Source organism: Antennarius striatus, chromosome 12 (assembly GCF_040054535.1).
Source record: "Antennarius striatus isolate MH-2024 chromosome 12, ASM4005453v1, whole genome shotgun sequence".
NCBI classification, from domain to species: Eukaryota; Metazoa; Chordata; class Actinopteri; order Lophiiformes; family Antennariidae; genus Antennarius; species Antennarius striatus.
Window position 1 is genome coordinate 22,035,802 of NC_090787.1, and position 21,707 is coordinate 22,057,508.

At 43.3% G+C, this 21,707-nt stretch overlaps 1 protein-coding gene across 3 annotated transcripts in view; it reads right to left on the minus strand.

Annotated features, from left to right (window-relative positions):
• clybl (citrate lyase beta like) overlaps positions 1-18,853 on the minus strand; it is a 66,062-nt gene extending 47,209 nt beyond the window's left edge. For all 3 annotated transcript variants that reach the window (XM_068329940.1, XM_068329939.1, XM_068329941.1), the window contains exon 1: positions 18,793-18,853. In XM_068329940.1, coding sequence (XP_068186041.1) covers positions 18,793-18,842 — 50 coding nt within the window. In that variant the 5' untranslated portion in view covers positions 18,843-18,853. The remainder of the gene's footprint in view (positions 1-18,792) is intronic.
• Positions 18,854-21,707: the final 2,854 nt, after the last annotated feature.

Consider the following 21,707-nt stretch of genomic DNA (forward strand, 5'->3'; position numbering starts at 1 on the left):
AAACAATATAAAATGATACAACCTGCATAAAAACTGGTATTTTGCAGCTCTCTTTATTTTTGAAATCACAGGTTCTTCTTCTGTCTCCTCACTGGCTCTTTTATCAGGTGCAGTTGGTTTACTGTTTCTTTTGCTAGCTTGGGAGTTTCAGTTTAGCAGTAATGTATTCTGTGTTACCGGCAGGAGCGGGTTACCTGCCTAAGAAGGTAGTCAGGTAACTGTAAAGAGTCGTAGACAGATGTAGTAGAGAGAATCCAGCACTTTGCTTCTGTTCCTGTCTCAAAGATCTTGGCTGTCTGAATTTACATGGATCACAAAAATGACAAATCGATTTCACAAATTGTACCCTCACAATATAACTTTCACACAACAACCTGAAGGTCTCGGGTGTGTCTAACAGCTGAATGTCTAGATTTACCCAGCTTTTTCAAGGTGTGACTAGTGTACCGTTATCCATACATACAGTATGTTCCATGGAAATGCAATAATGGCATAATGTAGGTCTATTTTATTCCACCTCTGTGACATCCATATAGATAGAAAGATAATTGAATTAGTCTTTTGTTTGAATGTGACATTAATAAGTAGGATGGGGCTGTGAATTTGTAAGACTCTATTATGTATGCGGTTCAAAACAAAAGACTTGGGAATCAACAAGTAGAACTAAACTCACATTACTCAACAAAGAAAAAAAATCTTCAAAGTGTAGAGACAGAATGTTTGGAAGCTCTTTGTCGTCCAATTAGAGGATGAAATCAACCGTCTTGTAACAAGGAAGGTACATTTTTTTGTGTAATGTTTGTCCATCCACCCATTCTCCCATTCTGTTATAGATCTTCTTTTGCTAATGGATTGATGCTTACAATTTAAAATTACACACTAGAACAGTGTTGACGTTTTATTGTCTTAGACTTGGTAGGGAAAGGATTTCATTGCAGCAATCTCAAGAGGTTTTAAGACTGACCTGCTAGAGAAGAGGTCCAGTTTAGCTGTTACTATGACGAGTGAACAAAAAAAAGGTGTACAATGCAATCAAATACAAGTCCCATTCAGTACTGTACTAGCACACATTTAGAACCATCCAGCATTTCAAACCTGGTCAGATAGCATGAGATCACCAGCATCCATCCCTTTCACTGATGTGGATGGACACATGACCCTTCTCTGAACAGACAGGTTTGGGCTATTTTAATCATGAACACTAATTATATGAATCCTGTATTAACACTATGGTAGATATATGTAGGTCCTCTTGACCTGTAAACATAAATTGCATTCTACATGAACAAATGTACAAAGTATAAATAGTTATGACATTGTAAGTCCTCAGAGAATACTGCTCACAAATCATTATGTGACTAACACAATACAGCAACATAGCAAACTAATTTCCTTACAGCTAATAGAACTGACTCACATTCAGGGTTTCATCAGCAGCCTGTTATGTTCTGGCAAAACTCTCTGAATACATGTCTTTTTTTTTTCAGACCAAAGGAGTATGAGAGATTTTAAATATAAAGCCACACAAAGAGAAACAACACTTTTCTTTTCCACATTAAACACAATAACATTCCACTCCAATGGCTCAGGAAAGGAACAAAGGCTGACAATGAGCTGCCGTCATCTGGGCTGTACAGCTGATGCAGCACTCCTAAAGGTGGTGTGGAAGTCTACGAAACATTCAGAAACATAAATACTGCTCCAGCCACAAAGTGGAAAGATTGGGCCCTCGCTTAGCCCCTGTCTCCATTACAGGTGTGGTCTGGGTGGGAGTGTGCAAAGACCAGTGCCCCTTCCTTCCCTTACTGGGAGGATCATGGAAAGTCAATATCAGATTTTGTACTTGGCACCAATGCGTTCCAGGACCAGACAAACTGAGAGTGAAGGCCTCGTATATGTTGTTAGTTAGCCAATCAGATCCAACCACGACAAATGTAACTTCACAATAAATCCATCAAAATTATTTTTATTCTCCACAATGTAATTCACAAGAAACACAGTTAAACCAATCAAAATGTATTATTGATATCTTCTTCTCGAGTAACTACGTATCATCAAATGATTCCAGTCCATTGTTGGATGCATTGTCTGGCACTCGGGGTTAGATCAGCTAGGTCCTCTTGGGTGCAAGAAGTCGGAAGGAGTGGGCAGACAAGAAGATGTTGCGTGGTCTGATCCTCTCCACACAGCCAAGAGATGTCGCCATTCTCATTAAACCCCCACTTTGTCAAGTTTGTTTTGCATCGGCCGACAGCAGTTCTCAGGCTGTTACGGCAGGACCAGAGAGGCCATGCTTCACTGGCGCCAGATGGAAGAGATTCGCATGGCCTGGTAGAAGACACTGTGTGTAGGGCATGGGTAAGGTGTTCTGTCCACAGAGTGACACGCTGCTTGTCCGGATTTCTGTCCAGAGCCTCTACAGAGCGCAGGAAGCTTTGCCTTGACTTTAGCCTTTTTGCTGTTGGCTCTTGATTGTAGAGTTGGTGGCGGGTGGGATGCAACTGTCCTCCAGATGCTTGGTGGAGCGATCCCGCTCAGTAGGTATAGGTCATCAACCTTTGTAGGCTTCAAGCAGCCAGTGACAGCACGGCAAGCCGAGTTTAGCACAGTATCAACCCTGGTGGCATGGGCTGATCTACACCAGACCGGTGATGCGTACTCCGCTGCAGAAAAGCATAGAGACAACGCTGTTGTACGCACTGTCTTGGCATCAGCACCCCACTTTGTGTTGGTAAGCTTCCTGAGAATGCTGTTCCTTGATGCAACTTTAGCTTTGGTCTTTGTGATGTGTTCCTTGTAGGTGAGAGACCTGGCAAGTGTCACCCCTAGGTAGACTGGATTTGAGATGTACTGTAGCCTCTTCCCGTACCAGCTGATCTGTAGCTTGCGATCGGCTTCCCTGTTTTTCAGATGAAATGAACAAATTTGTGTTTTGCCTGGGTTGGCCCTTAGGTGGTTGATGGAGTAGTAAGGGATGAGCAGGTCCAGTGCATTTGAAAGGGAGACTTCACCTGCTTCAAAGGTACTCTTCTGGGAGGCAATACACAAATCATCAGTATAGAGGAAACGTCTTGTGTCTGGTTGGGTTGGTTGATCATTAGTGTAGATGTTGAACAACAGGGGGGCGAGCTCACTACCTTGAGGGAGTCCGTTCTTCTGTGTCCTCCATCTACTCCGACTACCATTCAGGTCTACAAAAAATCTGCGATTTGATAGCATATTGCAGATCAGCTGGGTGAGCCTGACATCTGGCGTCATCTCATGCAGTTTCCTGGTTAGTATGCGGTTGTTGACTGTGTCGTACGCTGCAGATAGATCAATGAATCCAGCACCTGTGATTTTCTTCTTCTCAAAACTATCCTCAATGAACTGGGTTACATTCAGCAATTGGCCTGTGCATGACTTCCCAGGTCTGAAGCCTGCTTGCTCTGGCATAAGTAAGTCATCAACAAAGGGAGCTATGCGATTCATGAGGAGGCATTCAAACAGCTTGTACATGTGGCAGAGCAACAATATTGGTCTGTAGCTCTTTGGGATGGCAGGATTTTTGCCAGGTTTCAGTAGGGCAATGACTCTTGATTTTCTCCACATCTTTGGGATCATGTTGGAGGCGACACATTCATTTATCAGACTGAGAAATTATTGATGTGACTTAATGACAATGACCTTCCAGCAGGATATGTTAATCTGTTCTATTCAAAGTAAGTATGTTTGTAAGTCTTGGGATACAGCAAAATTAAGAAAAAAACAATCATCAAACATTAGCTACTAGAAAATTAGACTGAAGAATAGTTTGTTTTTTTTTAAATCCAAGCCAAATTCACAAATTTGAAGTCCTTTCACACAAATGGGTGAAGCAGAAATCTCATATACATATCAGATGTAGTGACACGGTGGTGCAGGGGGTAGCACTGTCACCTGACAGCAAAAAGGTTCCAGGTTCCATTCCTGAGTGTGCGGACAAAAAACATACAACTACACGTAAACTGCATGTTTAGGTCATACATACGGACTAAAAAATTGCCCATATGTATGAGCGTGTGCGTGAGCGATTGTCTTTTGTGTGGCCCCACAATGCGACCGTGATGTAGCACACGTCTCACCCCGAGGAAGCTGGGATAGGCTCCAACAACACCCATGACCCCCAAGGTGCAAAAGTGTCTGAATACCAGACAATTACAGTTGTTTCATCTTCAAGATGATGGATGGGTGGATGCAGGAATACAGAAACTGATTCCTGCTACATCAGGGTGAGCAGCACTAGCGTCGGACAGCGTTCCATTAAAAGTAAATGTGTATCGATCACTGCAGATTTTTGTGTCTGGCTCAAATTAAAAAATACCTATCAGCCCCATCTCAAATCATTATTATAACTAACTTTAGGGGATCTATGAATGTCATACAGATAGAACCCTGAGGAACTACTACTACTGCTTCAAAGGGAGTTCATACTTATGGGCTGGAAGTGTCACACTGAGCTGACCAGAGAATTCACAACGTTTTCCTAAATGGTGATTTCTGAACACAACAAAAAAGCTATGACATGGTCAAATGCTGTGGACACAATAAAACCAACCTCTGGACAGAATTCAGGCAGCAAGTGAATGTGTTAGGTAAAGAAATATTCCACTATGAAGTGAAAAGTTTCCTGAACACAGTGCATGATGGGTGTTGGCATATTGTTCCTGGAAATGTCTGCTGACTGACACGAGGGCATGACGGCTGACATGTGGCAGACATCTCTGATGTAGCCTCATTACTAAAGTGTTTATGACATTCTATGGAAAGTTTTAATCTACCCTGCTGCTGCAGAATAACGTGAATAATTTGTGAATAACGTGGTTCAGATTTCAACGACACAAAGCCTTTGTGTTGTTGAAGTCAAACTCAAACCTCTGTAAAGCAGATGGGGGCGACTGGGGTTCTGCTCCAGGTCAGGCCTGGACGCTGCCTTGTCCCTCTCAGCATTAGGGTCTTACTTCAAAGGAGCCGTATTGCTGTCACGTTCCCTCTGAGGAGAACGTAATGGAGACCGGATGCTCAGGCTTACACTCGGTCAGACCAACACAAGGACTAGAGAGAAAAAATGCTTTGAATGCTACCTTGTAAAAGGAAGAGCTCCTGTCTGGGCTTCCTGGCCTCTCCACTTCACTTCCTTCCTGAGAAGGAATGCTGTGTCAGAGTTTCTTAATTCATAAGGAATGGGTTCTTCTCAGATGCCCCATCACTAAAGGCAACAAAACTGAGTTCTCCAACCGGAGAATTTAATCCCATCCCATGGATTGCTGCAATGACTTTAAGTGTAAAATATGCTCCACTGTCATTTTATTAAATACCAATACAGTGTATTTCTGAAGCTATTGTAACATGCAGTATGTCATTACACTCCTAGACACAAAAGAAGCTTTCTTTTCAGGAGTCCTACAGTTACAGGATTACATAAATGGTCCTGTTAGCATTTTGCACACCAGTTAATCTAATCTAAACAAGGAGAAAGCTTTGATAATATGTTTTTTTTTTCTTCCTCCATCTTTGCTCTGGGTAACTCAGCGTAACACAAGGTCTCTACTTTGACTGTGGCTTCATCCTGTATTTTCCAATTATCACCTTTTAAGGGCCAGCTGGGTGCATTCCAAACCATCAGGGGGCAATTCCATTTCCATTGCTCTGAGACAAAGTCATTCTTAAGTACTTTCATTCAAAAGTTTTTAACCATCTAAATATATGCTATAGCTGCAGGTAAATGTTATCTATTCTTATCTATAGTGTCAAACTGAAAAAAGATGCACTTACTTTTAACTGTTCTTTTGCTGACCTAAGTTAACAAAAAAAAAAACATCCACAGTTTTAAGATAACAAGTTTGCTTTAAAAACACAGCTTGACCCAAACTTTCTCATTTGAGACTAATCAATGCAACTCTCCAGTGAGTGTTTAGCTCTGTTTACAATTACAGCTCATTATGCTGATTTTATTCTTCTTTTTCCATTGACTTGATTTTTAAGTAGCTCCAGGAATATTTTACATCTATCTTATTGTGGTCTATTTTTTCTGCCCCTTAAAATTCCTCACAATCAGAAAGCCTTTCCCCTTCTATTAAAATGGCCATTGCATCCCTGTGTGCGTGTGTGTGTGTGTGTGTGTGTGTGTGTGTGTGTGTGTGTGTCACTTGGAGGTGCAAGGGGGATAGCTGTTCCATTTGCTTTGCACATTAATGAACACTGCCCTCTCTGCCTGCCTTTAGGCTCTCTTTCTTAATTCTAGGGCTGTTCGCTAATGTAAAACTGTGTTTGATTTTTCCTCTCCGCTCCCTTTCAGACTGCATATAGCAGCATTTAGCTGTGAATTAATTTTCATGTTTGGATATACCCTGCTGAGGTGAGATGCCGGTGGCGCATAATCAAAATCTGCAACACTACATATGGGTAGAAAGGGCTTGTGGGTATTTTCACAGTGCAGATTTGTAGCTGGGTGGTGAAAACTAGAAGCAGGCTGGGTCTACAGGAACGGGACACCAGGAGCAGGACAATCAGGCATTTAAAAAACAAAAGGACAAATCTATTGTATTCTACTATTATGTAGAGCAGACTAACTTTTTGCAGTGTGCTGTCCAGCTGTGAGTGTAGTTGTGATAATGTGCATGTCTCTAGCAAAGGGACAAGATACGCACCCAAAGCCACAGCCCCAACACCAGCAGCACTTAACATGGTGTATCTAATGCCCCTGTTCAGTGTTGGGGGGCAGCGGCGCGTGTCCTGAGGTTTTGGAAGGGGAGTGTGGATAGCACCTAGTCTGACAGCTGTGCCCCCAACACGAGACAAAAGCCTGAGAAAGTAACGCATCATCGAAGACGGGACTAACAGGCATGTCGATTGGCTCGTGGTCTCGCCTGTGCTGCCGGCACAACATTTCATGGCCAATGTGACCCTATAGCAGGGGCTGGTTGTTCTCTCAGGATGGAAGCTTTAACTGGGAGCAAATTCCAGTCAGGACAAAGCGTCATGTGGTACATTCAGACTGAAGACAGAAACACAAACTGATTCATGTCACACAAACGGAGGGAACACAGCCCACCTTTGTGCATCAGGACTTTCATTGAAGTTTATTTGTAATCCTTTGATGGGGGGGTCTCTTTGTCAATCGGGACACATCAAAGGTAAACCAATCTACCACGCTGCTTGTGTTTGTGTGTACGCCTGTATGTCTGTATACCAGACTTTAACATCACAGCAAGGCATGCTTTAATCTGTCGGTTTAAAATGCTAAGGTAGCAGCCGTTGGCTAAACAAACTGGTTGTGAGGCGTCTGTCACAAAAATAACGCCAAGTGCATGAGGAACTCACAAAGTATGCAGCTTGCTTTCTGCATAACACAACTACTTCATGTGACTGTATATTTCTGACACATCTGTCATCATGAAAGCAGCTGTAGATACACTCAAACACACAAACTTGTTGGAATTACTGAGATACAGCAACCACAAAAACAAATCCAAATTTAGGATATTTTGCTGGGAAAAAATCTAGAAATGTAATCTACGAGCATTTTCCACCAGGATGACGTTTCCTCGATGGATGAAAGTAATTTATTTTGTGTAGAGGAGTCTCCACTCATGGGTTGGGCTGATGGAAGCAAACCAGATAATAATTACTTGTTTGTTGCTGCATCAACTATTAGGTGATAATTAGGCCAGGGCGAGAATTTTAACAGTTCTAAATGGTTTGTTTGATCTGAACATGGGCTCCCTGATGAATATGTGTGCTGCATTAATTGTTATTGCAAATGAAAGGCCAATCAAGCCTGTGCAAAACTGGATCTAATGGGTTATTAGGCAGTTCCCCTCACCACAGAATGAACACAAATATTACATGCTGACAGAAATACTGAAGAGGCAAACTATTAGAGGATACAAATTTTATCATGGAAGGAAATTTAAAAATTTATCCAAGGAAAACTGACATGCAAACATTACAGCCAAACCCCGAGTGGTGTCTGGTCTATCATATGCCCTGATCTACAAGTCACTCCGACTAGCCTATCCCTGGACAGATGCATTGTGGGGTCGCACCATCAACATGTGACGACAGCCAAAAAAGAGCACAGAGTGAGACAAGTGACTGAGTTCAGATGGCAGGAATTATAACCGACGAAGAAGAGCTGCGCACAGAACAGCATGAACAACGGACTCAGCCTCGTGGTTTGGGCCGCTGCTCGCACTCAGCTGTTGGTAAGTAATGACATCACTGACATAATCATCACTGACATCACCGTTTCTACGTGATGTGGTGGATCATAGCATCACCTGGAGCACAGCAAGTCAAATGAAACATCAGTGTAAAGTGAGGTATTCACAAGAGGGTGGTGCAGCCTTTTTAGTCTCCATATCAAAGACCAGCTTTGTTGGAAAATGGAAAACCTAATATGTAAAAACAGCAACATAGGAAAACTACCTCAACCTCACTACCTCCTGTTCCAATCAGGCCATCAAACAGCTGGCTGTCTGCTGTCTCCTTTGAGTGTGTGTGTGTGTGTGTGTGTGTGCGTGTGTGTGCGCGTGTGTGTGCGCGTGTGTGTGTGCGTGCGTGTGTGTGTGTACTGACCAGGTTTCTGACCTCTCAGTAGAATGAATAAATCTGTGTCAACTCATTAAAACAACATCAGCGATGGAGGAACCACAAACAGAAATTCCCTTTATTAGTCCCTCAGTGGAGAAATTTGCCATGTAACAGAACCGTAGGAGCGGGTGGTGGAGTTCAGTGCCTTGCTAACGCGCACCATGGCAGTGGCTTAGGAGGTGAACTGACACCCCTCCAGCTATCCATTCTTTTTTGTTTGCACTGGTCTTGACCCTGCCACCCTCCGGTCTCCTTGTGGACTGAGCTACACAGCTGTTGTCGGGTTGACAGAAATACAGCCCTGGTTCCTAAAACGTTGATAGTGTGGAAAACATAAACCAGGTTTATTTTTGGCTAAACCTGAACTGGGATGTATTTTACTGTGAGATGCTGATCAATCCATCCATCTTCTGTGGATGAGACACTCGTCATCATCTCATCTACAGACCTCAAGGACCTGCTGAGGCCTTTCTCGACTGGCTTTCTCCGAGAGACGGGGTGCACCCCAGATGAGATGCCAGCTCATCGCAGAGCATTTACTAAATGATATTTACTGAATTATGCTAATGTTTACAAAATTATTAATTTTTTGTCATCCTTCTACACATCCATCCAAACATCTCTTTTTTATAACTGCTCATCTGAGACGGGTTGCGGGGGCCTGGAGCCTATCCCAGCTGACATTGGTCCACAGGCAACATACACCCTGGACATTTCACCAGCTGACCACAGTGTTGACATGCAGAAATACACAAACATTCACACTCAAATTCACACCTAAAGGCACCAATTAACTACATCGCACGTCTTTGTGTTGTGGGAGTCGACACACCAAGAAGGAACACAGGAGGAACAAGCAAACTTCACCCTGATAGGATGCAGAACTTTCATTGTGTGAGCCAAGATGCTAACAATCACACCACCAGGCTACACTTCACAGCTCTGTGGCAACATATGCCATTATGCAAGATATACAGTGAAACTCTGATGGGCAAAAAGAGACTTCAGGTAGGCCTTTTATAAATGATCGATTATGACTGGCTCATCTGACCTGACAATTAAATTCCTGTTTTTGTCCGGTGTGAGACAGATTATTACCACCTATTAACTCCAGAGACCTGTCAGTCATACCCCATCATTACTGCACTGCGTTGTAATGTAGCTGCAGAGGCTGGCATGAGGAAACAGGCCCTCAGTGAGAGTGGTGGTTTCCGTTGAGTGCATTAAACAGGCATTATCTTGTTGTGCCAAACACCCTGGCAGAGGGCCTCGTAGTAAACTCTGGGTGGAACAGGGCAGTTGGAGTTTTTTAGCCGTCCTGGCACCGAGATATGGGTCACGCTAGGCTGCACTCTCCCTCACCCCGGCACCAGAGCCCGGTCTCTGACGAGATTAGTGGAGCAGCCAGGCGCTGTGTGGTGGTACAAAACTAATGCCTCCACATAGAACATTTACAATGGGCCTCGTCACACGTCAGCTCAGATCCCTTTGGTGCTGGGTCACAAGCGGGTGAGGCTGGTGTCTGTGCAAACACCTTGAGAGACCCCAGAAAAGGTAATAATCACATCATCCACCACTCATGCTATGACTTTCAGTGCATGAAGAGTTGTGCATGTACACAACCAGTACAATGGAGTTTACAACGCTCTCATATTTGTGGATATATCTCAGAATGAATGATCTACACAAACTGATATGTTTTTGTGGCTGGGTCTGTGCCTAAGCTACTCAGAGTTAAATCACTGGTAAAAATGGGATTAGGCAGGTTGGAATGCCAGGGTAATCACTCATGGAGCGGCAGCCAGTAGAAAAGGCCTCCTTAAGGAGAAGGGCTGAGAGCTTTGATTACTGCTCCGTCTTAAAACCGCATCCGATGAGTAAAGACAAGCGCTGGTCCTCCCCCACATTTACTGGGCAAGCTGCCCTCCTGGGTTCCTGTAAATAAGTGATGTCACAGGGCTTAATGATACCCAGACTAAACTGAAGTAGGTCCTGAAAGAAACCTACCACCAGCTTCAACAGGGCTGTGAGGATGCTAAAAAAACTGTCATGTCAACAAAAACAACATTTGTGCACATTGTAGTGAACGTCTCTGTGGGACTGCTGATGACGCAGTTGATGTTGGGAGTAATGAGCAGAATTGAGCGCATCCTTTTTATTCTATGAAGACGATAAAGTTCATTGTTAGGAAAAGAAACAGCTTCTCATCTATGATGAACGCACTGTCACTAATGCAGATGGAGAATGCTCACAAACTAAAAATGCAGTGTCTTTGGGATCTCTCCTGCTTTTCCCAACACAGACTGGTAGTGACAGTTGTTTCCAGTTGCTACATATAAAGGGCCCATCATAAAGCCCAGCTAGAGGAAACAGGATAAGCGCTTGAGCCAAGGCAGTAAAAACCTCTCTGGGAACTTGAAAGCTGCACAAATGAAGTCTGGTCTGCCATCTGGAAACAATGAACAAACAAAACCCAGCAGCCAAACAAACACCGTGAACGGCAAAGGACGAGAATGATGGAAGAGACGTAGAAATAGAAGGCAAGATTGAGTGTGAATGAGTGTTAAAAACGTGTGCAGCACGCATCATTAGCAGACGCTGATGGGAAGACAGACACAAGCCTTTGTCTCAAACCTCCTTTGATGCCAGGGAGATGGCCCTGCTGCCTGAATGTGTGTGGCTCCACTGAAACCTGCTTCTAATGAAGTACAGCCAACGGCCGCCTGTCTGCAGCTGGAGATGTGACGACAAGTTAGAAGTCACTTCCCAAAATGATAACACACTAAACATCCATGTAAATCAGGAGTAATGGGTACATTTTCTATAGACTCAGAGAGACGGTCCCGTCACAATCAGTAACATAGCTGAGCAATATAGAATTAAATGAGAAGTCTGCAGCCAGTGGAGAATCTAATGGCTACTTATAGAACATGAACATAGTACCTACTGGTACTGTAGGAGCCAAACACTACATCATTTGTCCCATATATGAACGGGTGACACGGTGGTGCATTGGGTAGCGCTGTCGCCGCACAGCAAGGCGGTTCTGGGTTTGAGTCCCGCTCTGTTGCATGTTCCCCCCGTGTCTGGGGGGGTTCTCTCTGGGTTCTCCGGCTTCCTCTCCCCTCCAGAAACATGACTTCAGGTTAATTGGCTGTTCCAAATTGTCCGTAGGTGTGAGTGTGTGTCTGTCTATATGTGGCTCCGTGGTGCACTGGCGTCACGTCTGGAGTTTCCCCTGCCTCGTGCCCTCAGTCATCTAGGACTATATACAGTATATATACTGTATAAATCATCATAACAGACCTGTCTATGGCAGTGAAAGTTGTGTAAATACAACAGATACTGAAGATGCATCCACAACACAACAGAAGCTCATCGGTTATGAGTCCAGTTCTCCTCACTGTCCTTAGATATGTAGATGCAGAGATAAAAAGAAACAGAAAATTAACTGACAGCCACTCAAAGCGTTCATTTATTAGAACTGTTCTGCACTGATGTGGCTCATTTGTTTTATAGTTTACGACAACACACAAATGAAATAAAAGGGGATTTTTATAAAACAGCAGTCGATACTGACGACCCTTCTTGAGCTGGTCGGACTATTTAGTGAAACTTCCCTTCAGTCACCAACATGTCAGCCCTCTGTGGGGCCGTCACCACGGAGACCAGATTCAAGCCTGACACCGAGGGGTTAGACCCAGAACTGCAGCCCCGTGGCAGAGACCCCAGTCCCACCTGGAGGTGTGCATGTGCTCACACACACACACACACACACACACACACACACACACACACACACACACACACACACACACACACACACACACACACACACACACACACACACACACACACACACACACACACACACACACACACACACACAGCCCCCTGCTGTGTCTGGTTAACAAACACTCTACTATAAAAGCAAGTCTCTGACTCATTAGGATGCTGTGTATCAGACAGGAAATGCTGGGTAAATTACACCTCATCGCCCTGGAAGTAGCCAGCCGTCACCATGGCAATGAGCCAACCTCAGCATTGTGAGAAGACCAAAACATCACTGAGGCAAAGAAAAGAGGGCAGATAAGTTTACCCTAAGAAACGATAAAAGGCTTCTTGTCAAGGATGCAAATGTGCACCACCGAGTCCCTGAGGTGGAAACGCAGCCTAAACCTGTGTCTATTTAATCCACCAAACAACTCTTTTGACCTTTTGACAGTAGAGCTGACTCCAAATCTGGAAGTAATATCCTGCCCACACGCAACTCTGACTGGTACCCAATTAATGCTGTTTGGGCTAAACTCCACCAGCCCACCACCATCTCTATTACAAGTTATTAGCAATGCCTACAGTAAAAGTGTCTGTGTTCACAAATTGATCAACGCAAAATAAAACTGCCCTGACCATCAAAAGGAAACGAGTCTCTGTCTTTGAGGAGGTCTGAGTTAAAATAATATTAATTCAGTCCAGTATCACCATTACATGTAAAATACCAAGAAATCCATACATGTATGAAAACTACACCACAGCAACAAGACTGATCGAGTGAATCTTTTGGAAATGTTTGATCAAAATGCAATTTAATCAGATCATTATAAGACAAAATCATTAATTAATTCTCATTGTCAGATCGATTTCCCCTCATGAACCTCCTGTCAGCCAAGTCCACCTAAAGCTTGTAGAACAGAATTCTTTTGTTGCATTATTCACACATTCCTCCCTGTCCGTGTTGATACAGATGCGGTTCCATGAGCGCTCTGGGGTCCAGAGAACTCCTGCTCTGCAGCCAAAGATGTGCTGTTGATCAAAGGCCTCAGCGCTGAAGCAACGACACTTGTTTTGGTTGGACTATTTTCTCTGCGAGGATACGGGGTAACATGTCCATCTGTTGACCGCATGGATCCACCTTGGTCAGCACTGGGACCAGTGTAGGCCTCTCTCTCTGCCATCCCTCACGGCTCCTTCAGCTACGTTTACTCAGCTGGTCGCCACGCCAGTCACCAGAGCCGTGTTTTCACATAGCAACATGTGTTACCTAACGCTCTGTAACACATTTCAAAGGCAGGACGAGCTGGGTCAACACCACGTAATAGAGCCATTTATTGATTCATTGGCTTAAAAAATACAAAGTGTAAAAGAAATGCCCCTTTAAGCTAGGGTAAATCCACCCACAGACAGGGCAGATGTAGTTCACCTGAACCTGACAAAACAAACAGAACATCTCATAGACCAGAGACAAAGAGGAACACAGGCTTTCTAAAGCGGCGCTACGGTGACGTCATAGCAGATAAGTCGACTCGAAAAAAGATTTAACAATTAATACTTCAAGAAAATTTTTGACCAAACTGCTTGACCCCAGTCTGTTAGGAGTCTGGTTACACAGTCACCTCGGTTGTTTTCTTGCTTGATTGGATTATGACCACACACCTCAAGCTCAGCCTCCTCCACCAATCAATGAGGAAATGAGGTGTCAACACACTGCTGTTTATTCAACACTCATTTATTTTTCTACCGGAAGCCGAAGCCGGCCCCGATCACAGAACATACCAGATGACTTCAGGGATTTTGTTTGAGCATTCTGAATAGTTTCTAATCTCTTAGAATATTAACAACATAAAAATTTCTAATTACATTAGCAAAACTTGTTTCTTTTTAATTTCCTTCAAGTGTATCTTATCTTTTCTCTTATTTTACAACAATATTAAAAAGATTTGACTGTAAAAATTAAAGCCAATCATACTTTGTGCTAATTAAGAGAATATAATCTTGGTAGTATTGAAATCCTGTCTTAATGTCTTTTACTACTAAGAATATGAGGCTTTTGAACTTCAGGCTGTGCGTCCATATGACCAAGCTAAAGGAACTGGTAATGGGAAGTCACCAGGAAGTCTGTAATGCTTCCAGTCAGCATGAGATGCCATCAAAATAAAATTCTGCACAGGAGCTGCTGCTTTAAAACAACTGGGGCAATTGAAACGTCCCCTCCCAAATTATGCTAAATGCCGCATTATAAACATTCTAGCATGACTGCCAAGTGTCTGCGCTGCTTTATGCTCCTCATCTTAATTGAAAACGTTATAGGGGTGCATTACACTGGGGGGTTTTATAAACTGTGCTATAAAGCCCTAGCAGGCCCTGAGAGGGGAAACTGCCCATTAACTTATAAGGTCCAGGCCTTGGCTCTCCTAATTGACAACCTCTAGGCTACTTTCATCACTTGTCGACTTCATAGCGGCAGCCAATGCTTCCTCCAGGATGCTGTTGCATCTTTGACACGAGGGTGTTTGTGACAAAGAGCAGTCTGCCGCCAATGCCAGTGTGAGAGCTCTAGGCCGTCCATAAAAAACACATACACACATACACACACACATACACACACACACACACACACACACACACACACACACACACACAAACACACACATTCCTCCCCGAACGGCAGTCATCTGAGAGCGCTGCGTTTAACCATGTAGCTGCTGCTCCCCCCAAACCGCAGACAAAAGTCTACATGAAGTCAGAAACGTCTTCTATTTGTGTCTATTCAGCGTTTAAATCAGCAAAGAAAGGCAGCGGACAAAGAGTTTCTGAAAACTGAGAAATAAATGTCTTTATAACCGGTGCAGTTTATCACAGAAAGCACAACACACACACCCATAGAGAAAAACACACACACACACACACACACACACACACACACACACACACACACACACACACACACACACACACAAACACGATCACCAGTAGTCACTTCAGTCCAATGTTACACTGTCAGGTTCTTCGATACCCACATTCAAATAGCTTGAATGTTTTGTGGGACTGAAGGGAACCCTGGATAACCTCAAATGAGGTCTAGAGTGATTTTCTAGAATAAGCGCCGTACCTCCATCAACTGGAATGAGATTCGCAAAACATGGAAACTGCGTTTAATTTAGTGTCTTAATAATAAACTAAAAGGAAAAACAACAAAAAAATGATCGTAGTTGTTAACTGGCTTATGAAATGGTTATTTAAGAATACAGTTGTGAATTAATTTATTACAATGCCAAACAGCATCACTGCAGTAACAAAGATAATCCATGTAATCTGGGCACATCAGAGACCTTTGCTTCAGATTAAAATGTTGCTGGTCTATGTCAGACTCAGCTGTGGAACTGGTTTAATGGTGGTTTTCATTGATAAACATTGTTACCAGAATTCCATGATGACTTGTGAACCAATAGAAACAAAACACTCAGGTCTTAAACATTACTGCTGTTGGCAGCTTTCACACACATCTAGAGCACCTCTTATTGACTTCATTGATTTATCTCTCTTCATTTACTCTGCTTATCTGTCGCTGCATTTTATTAATAATGTCTTTTGTAATTTCAATGTATTCCAGTGCTTTACTGGTATGTCATGCTCCAAATGTATTATTTCTTTAGCATGTTTTCATTGGGGTTTTTTTGTTAATTCATCTGATACCTCTTTATTACCTGAATTAATAAACTGGATAAATAAACTCACTTTTCCCTGGAACGGGTGTTGCAGTTCTCTAAATATCAGATGCTGAGACAACAATGTTTTCAGGTCAAATGGCTTGAAGTCTGTGGGTGTGCAGGGGGAACGAGAAGGGCTCCGATTACAGTGAAACAACAGTGAGTGTGTGACCAGTGAGCTCTTGAGCAAGGCCATCAGTTTCAATCCCAGAATGCACCAGAGAGGGAGGCTGTGAAGGGCCTGATGGTACTTTATAAAACATTATCATGAACTAAAATATCACAGAGATCGCAGACATCTCCAAGAGTTACTGTGTGTTATTATTCAGGAATCCAAGGATCTCTATGATTGTGAAGTCCTGGTGAAGCCACAGACTGAATATTTCCCCTATGAAGCAGTCTGTCGCCTCACGCTGGTCCCACAGTGTGTGTGGAGACGTGTAGCACTGGACCAGTGGACCACTAGACCAGTGGACCACTAGACCAGTGGTCCACTGGTCCACTGGTCTAGTGGTCCCTGGCTAGTCTTGATCCCTCTGTTTCTCCCCTTTCCTGCATTATTTAGTATAACCCTAACCCTACACAACACGCGTGTGTATTATGATGTATCAGCGGTGCGGGTTTGGATCTGTGGTGACCTGCAGGACACGACTACTACAGGTGTGGTGGTTCTGTCATGTATTCGCTCCATATTCATCTCATTCACTGTTTAGTCTGTCAAAAGTAAAAATCTAATCATCATGTTGCGACCCACAACAGTGGATATGAAAATGAAAAACAAAAAAAAAAAAGAAAATGAATAAAATACCTTGATATTAAACAGTAAATATCAAGGGGTGGCAGTGGCTCAGCGGTAGAGCAGATGTCTCGTAGACAGATCGCCCCAGCCATCGGCAGATCGAATCCTGCTCCCGCCATGATGTCACCGGGAGTGTGAGCTGACAGTGGGAGGTGTCAGCTCAACTCCCAGGCACTGCCGAGGCACCCTTGAGCAAGGCGCTGTCCCCCCTACAAGCTGCTCAAATTTGGGGCGCGTTCCAAAGCCGTCACTCTGCCTCCCTGATGTGTGTAGTTTAATGTGATTGTACTAACTGCATGCTTACAGGCCCCCTTGTGTTCAGGGGGCCGGTATACTTGTCAACTAACTGAGTGACTTTGTAATTTCCCCTTGCGGGGATCAATAAAGTATTCTTCTTCTCTTCTAAATGTTGGTCACATTACATAAAATGTTATATATTAATCAAATGAATGATTATTGTGCAGAATGGGAGCTCGTCTGTTGGCTCTGTCAGCCTGTGGAGGTGGAACAAAGGATTGAGGCGACTGTACTATTAATTATACTATGAATCTACTGCAGTAATGTTAAAACAGACTTACTCAATGTTAAATCTGATGTCTCAATCCAGTACCTGAATACTGTACATGTGTTTTTATTAGGAGGGTCACGAGGGTTCACACTCGTGTTTGTTCACCAGCAGAAAACACAACTGAAGTGGAACCGAATGGGGAGAGAAACAGAGAAGGAGGTGTGAACGGACCCCTGACCTCACTGTCCAATCAGCTAACAAGACGCTACGTTACAGCCACACAGTACACACACAGTACACAGTACACACACACAGTACACAGTACACAAACACACGCAGTACACACACAGTACACAGTACACAGTACAAAAACACACGCAGTACACACACAGTACACAGTTCACACACACACACAGTACACACACAGTACACAGTACACACACACAGTACACACACAGTACACAGTACACAGTACACAAACATACGCAGTACACACACAGTACACAGAACACACACACAGTACACAGTACACACACACAGTACACACACACACACACAGTACACACACAGTACACACGCAGTACACACACACAGTACACAGTACACACACAGTACACAGTACACACACAGTACACAGTACACACACACAGTACACACACACAGTACATAGTACACAGTACACAAACACACGCAGTACACACACAGTACACAGAACACACACACAGTACACAGTACACACACACAGTACACAGTACACAGTACACACACACACACAGTACACAGTACACACACACAGTACACAGTACACACACAAAGTACACAGTACACAGTACACAAACACACGCAGTACACACACAGTACACAGAACACACACACAGTACACAGTACACACACACAGTACACACACACAGTACACACACAGTACACAGTACACACACACAGTACACAGTACACACACAGTACACAGTACACAGTACACACACACACAGTACACAGTACACACACACACAGTACACAGTACACACACACAGTACACAGTACACACACAGTACACAGTACACACACACAGTACACAGTACACACACACACAGTACACAGTACACACACACAGTACACACACACAGTACACACACACAGTACACACACACAGTACACACACACAGTACACACACACAAACCCTGACGCTGCACCTACAGCCTAAAAAAACGGAACCAGTAACACCGGAGAACGGAACCAGTAACACCGGAGAACGGAACCAGTAACACCGGAGAACGGAACCAGTAACACCGGAGAACGGAACCAGTAACACCGGAGAACTCGGTCGCTGCTCCATCGGGAGTGAACCGATGGGAACCCGCGGACGGAGCCTCAGAGCCGGACTTACTTCGGACCAGACCTCCGGACCCTCCTGACGGATCTGATGAGCGCGGCCATGTTTCCTTGATGACGTCACCGACAGCGGGAAGCGATTGGCTACACGGTCTTTTCCCTGGTCTGAAGGAGCTATCTGATTGGGTGAAGCGCGGAGAGGGCGGGCTTTGTAGCTCTGTACGCACGTGAGAAGGTAAACAGCGGACAGGCGGGGTGGAGGTGGGGGTGGGGGGTTCTTCTCCTTCTCCTCTGGGCTTTTCCCTTCAGGGGTCGCCACAGTGAACCACATGCCTCCTTCTAACCCTGTTTTGCAAAACCAATATTAGATTTATTGGTCGCCATCTTCAAACACTTCATATTTCTTTTCTAATGGACAAATAATCAGAATCCGAATCCGAATCAGCTTTATTGGCCATCGTTTGTAGAAAGCAGACGAGGAATTTGTTTCCGGCAGGTGGTGTCTCTAACTGCATTCATAACCTAACTATTCTAAATACTTAAATATTATAAATAACTATAGGTGATGGGATAGCACTCAGAAAAAGACCCGAAGGTCGACAAAAAACACAAAATAAAGTAGAACAAGAGAGAGCTCTGTGCCGAGGCGTCCATCCGCGGCGCCATCATGCCATGAGAAATAATGAGAAAAATATTATTTTTTATTGTGTATTTTGAGTATATTTTATGCATGTTAATATTAGACTTAGACTTAGACTTCCTTTTATTGTCATTGCACAGAGACTCAGAACAGTGAATCTGGCGATGAAATATCGTTGCTTGGCAACCGGAGTACACAGCATTTGTTCGCATCGCTATTTCTATAGTGTTAGGAAACATATAAACAGTGTGAGGATAGACATAGACATGTTTTAAGTGTTATTAATAGTATGAGTCTTATAAATAAAATTTAATAAATAAATACATAATGGCGGCACGGAGCCTAAGGCCTGGCATGTAAACTTGAAATGTTGAAAGTTTTATATATATATATATATATATATATATATATATATATATATATATATATATATATATATATATATATATAGTGCAGACCAAAAGTTTGGACGCACCTTCTCATTCAAAGAGTTTTCTTTATTTTCATGATTATGAAAATTGTAGATTCACATTTGAAGGCATCAAAACTATGAATTAACACATGTGGAATTATATACTTAACAAAAAAGTGTGAAACAACTGAAAATATGTCTTATATTCTAGGTTCTTCAAAGTAGCCTCCTTTTGTTTTGATTACTGCTTCACACACTCTTGGCATTCTCTTGATGAGCTTCAAGAGGTAGTCACCTGAAACTGTTTCCACTTTACAGGTGTGCCCTGTCAGGTGTAATAAGTGGGATTTCTTGCCTTATAAATGGGGTTGGGACCATCAAAGTTGTGTTGTGCAGAAGTCTGGTGGATACACAGCTTATAGTCCTACTGAATAGAAATGAAATGTTGAAAGTTTATATATATATATATATATATATATATATATATATATATATATATATATATATATATATATATATATATATATATATATATATATATATATATATATATATATATATATATCCTGTACTATCCAGCCGGCTGGATAATACAGTGGTACAGCCGGCTGGATAATACAGTGGTTAAGTCAACTGACTTGAATGCAGGAGGTTGTGGGTTCGAATCCCGGTCGGGACAAACACTATCCAGTCAACGTGAAATGCAGAAAGGGGCGTGGTCTGGAATGCAGGGGGGCGTGGGCGTGGCTTCGAACCCCAGACATGGCGGGCACTATCCAGTGAGGGTCCTTAGGCAAGACCCTTAATGCTATACGAGCCTACCTCAAACAAGAGTGAACACAATAATGACAGAGTCATACCGGCTCGGACGTCGCCCGGGTTAACAAGGTCCGCGTCAGATGCTAGGGAAGAAGAAAGAGTGGAAGAAGAAGAGAGAAGAGAAGCAGAGAAAGAAGAGGAGGAACCAGAAACAATGTTCACCACCAAAGGCTTGTCAGAAGGCTTTTCCCTGTTAAATAAACTCCGTGCACACTTTGGAGAAATGGACATAGAACATAGAAACATTTGCAAGGATTGAACGGATGGAAAACGACGCTTTCCGTCCATATCGTGAAATTTATGAGGAGAAAAAGAAACAAACAATTCAGACAAAGCTCACAATGATTATGAAAAGATGGTCTCCCGCTCCCACCAACCCACACGCTGCCCCAGCTGACGATCCGGACGACCCCCAGCCATGAACCAGCGCTGCTGGATTGAATTTTTACTTAAGAGTCGATTTACGACCAAGTCGAATTACGACCGATCTGTCGGGCCCAATCGCGGTCGTAAGTCGACGACTACCTGTATATAATTATGTACAGTATATTTACTTAGCAGCTAACATTAGAGAAGAATATTGCACAGGGGAATGTTGTAAAAGGTGAGAAGTGCAGTTAGTGATCATGAACGGACCGGGGGTGATTTATCTAGCATTTAGCAATCAAATGGCCAGGGGAAAGAAACTGTTTTTTAATCTAGTTGTTTTGTAGCGGATGCTGTGGAACCTTTTGCCTGACGCCAACAGGGAGAACAGTCCATGGCGAGGGTGGGTAGGGTCAGACTGAATCTGGTGTGCTCTGGCTAGGCAGAGTCTATGTGCAATGTCCTAGATGGGACATATGTCATGATATTTTAAATGAAATAAAAAACATTGTTGTTTCCACAACAGTCACTTCCATCACTTTATTTATTATGATGGAAAATATGTGTTTTGATGGAAATGAGAGTGTTTGTGTTATGAATGCATTTATTCAGGTTATCTCACTTAAAATATTGTGCATTCAGTTATACAAAAGACTTCTTCTTCTTCTCCTTTGGGCTTTTCCCTTCAGGGGTCGCCACAGCGATCAATTGCCTCCATCTAACCCTGTCTTCT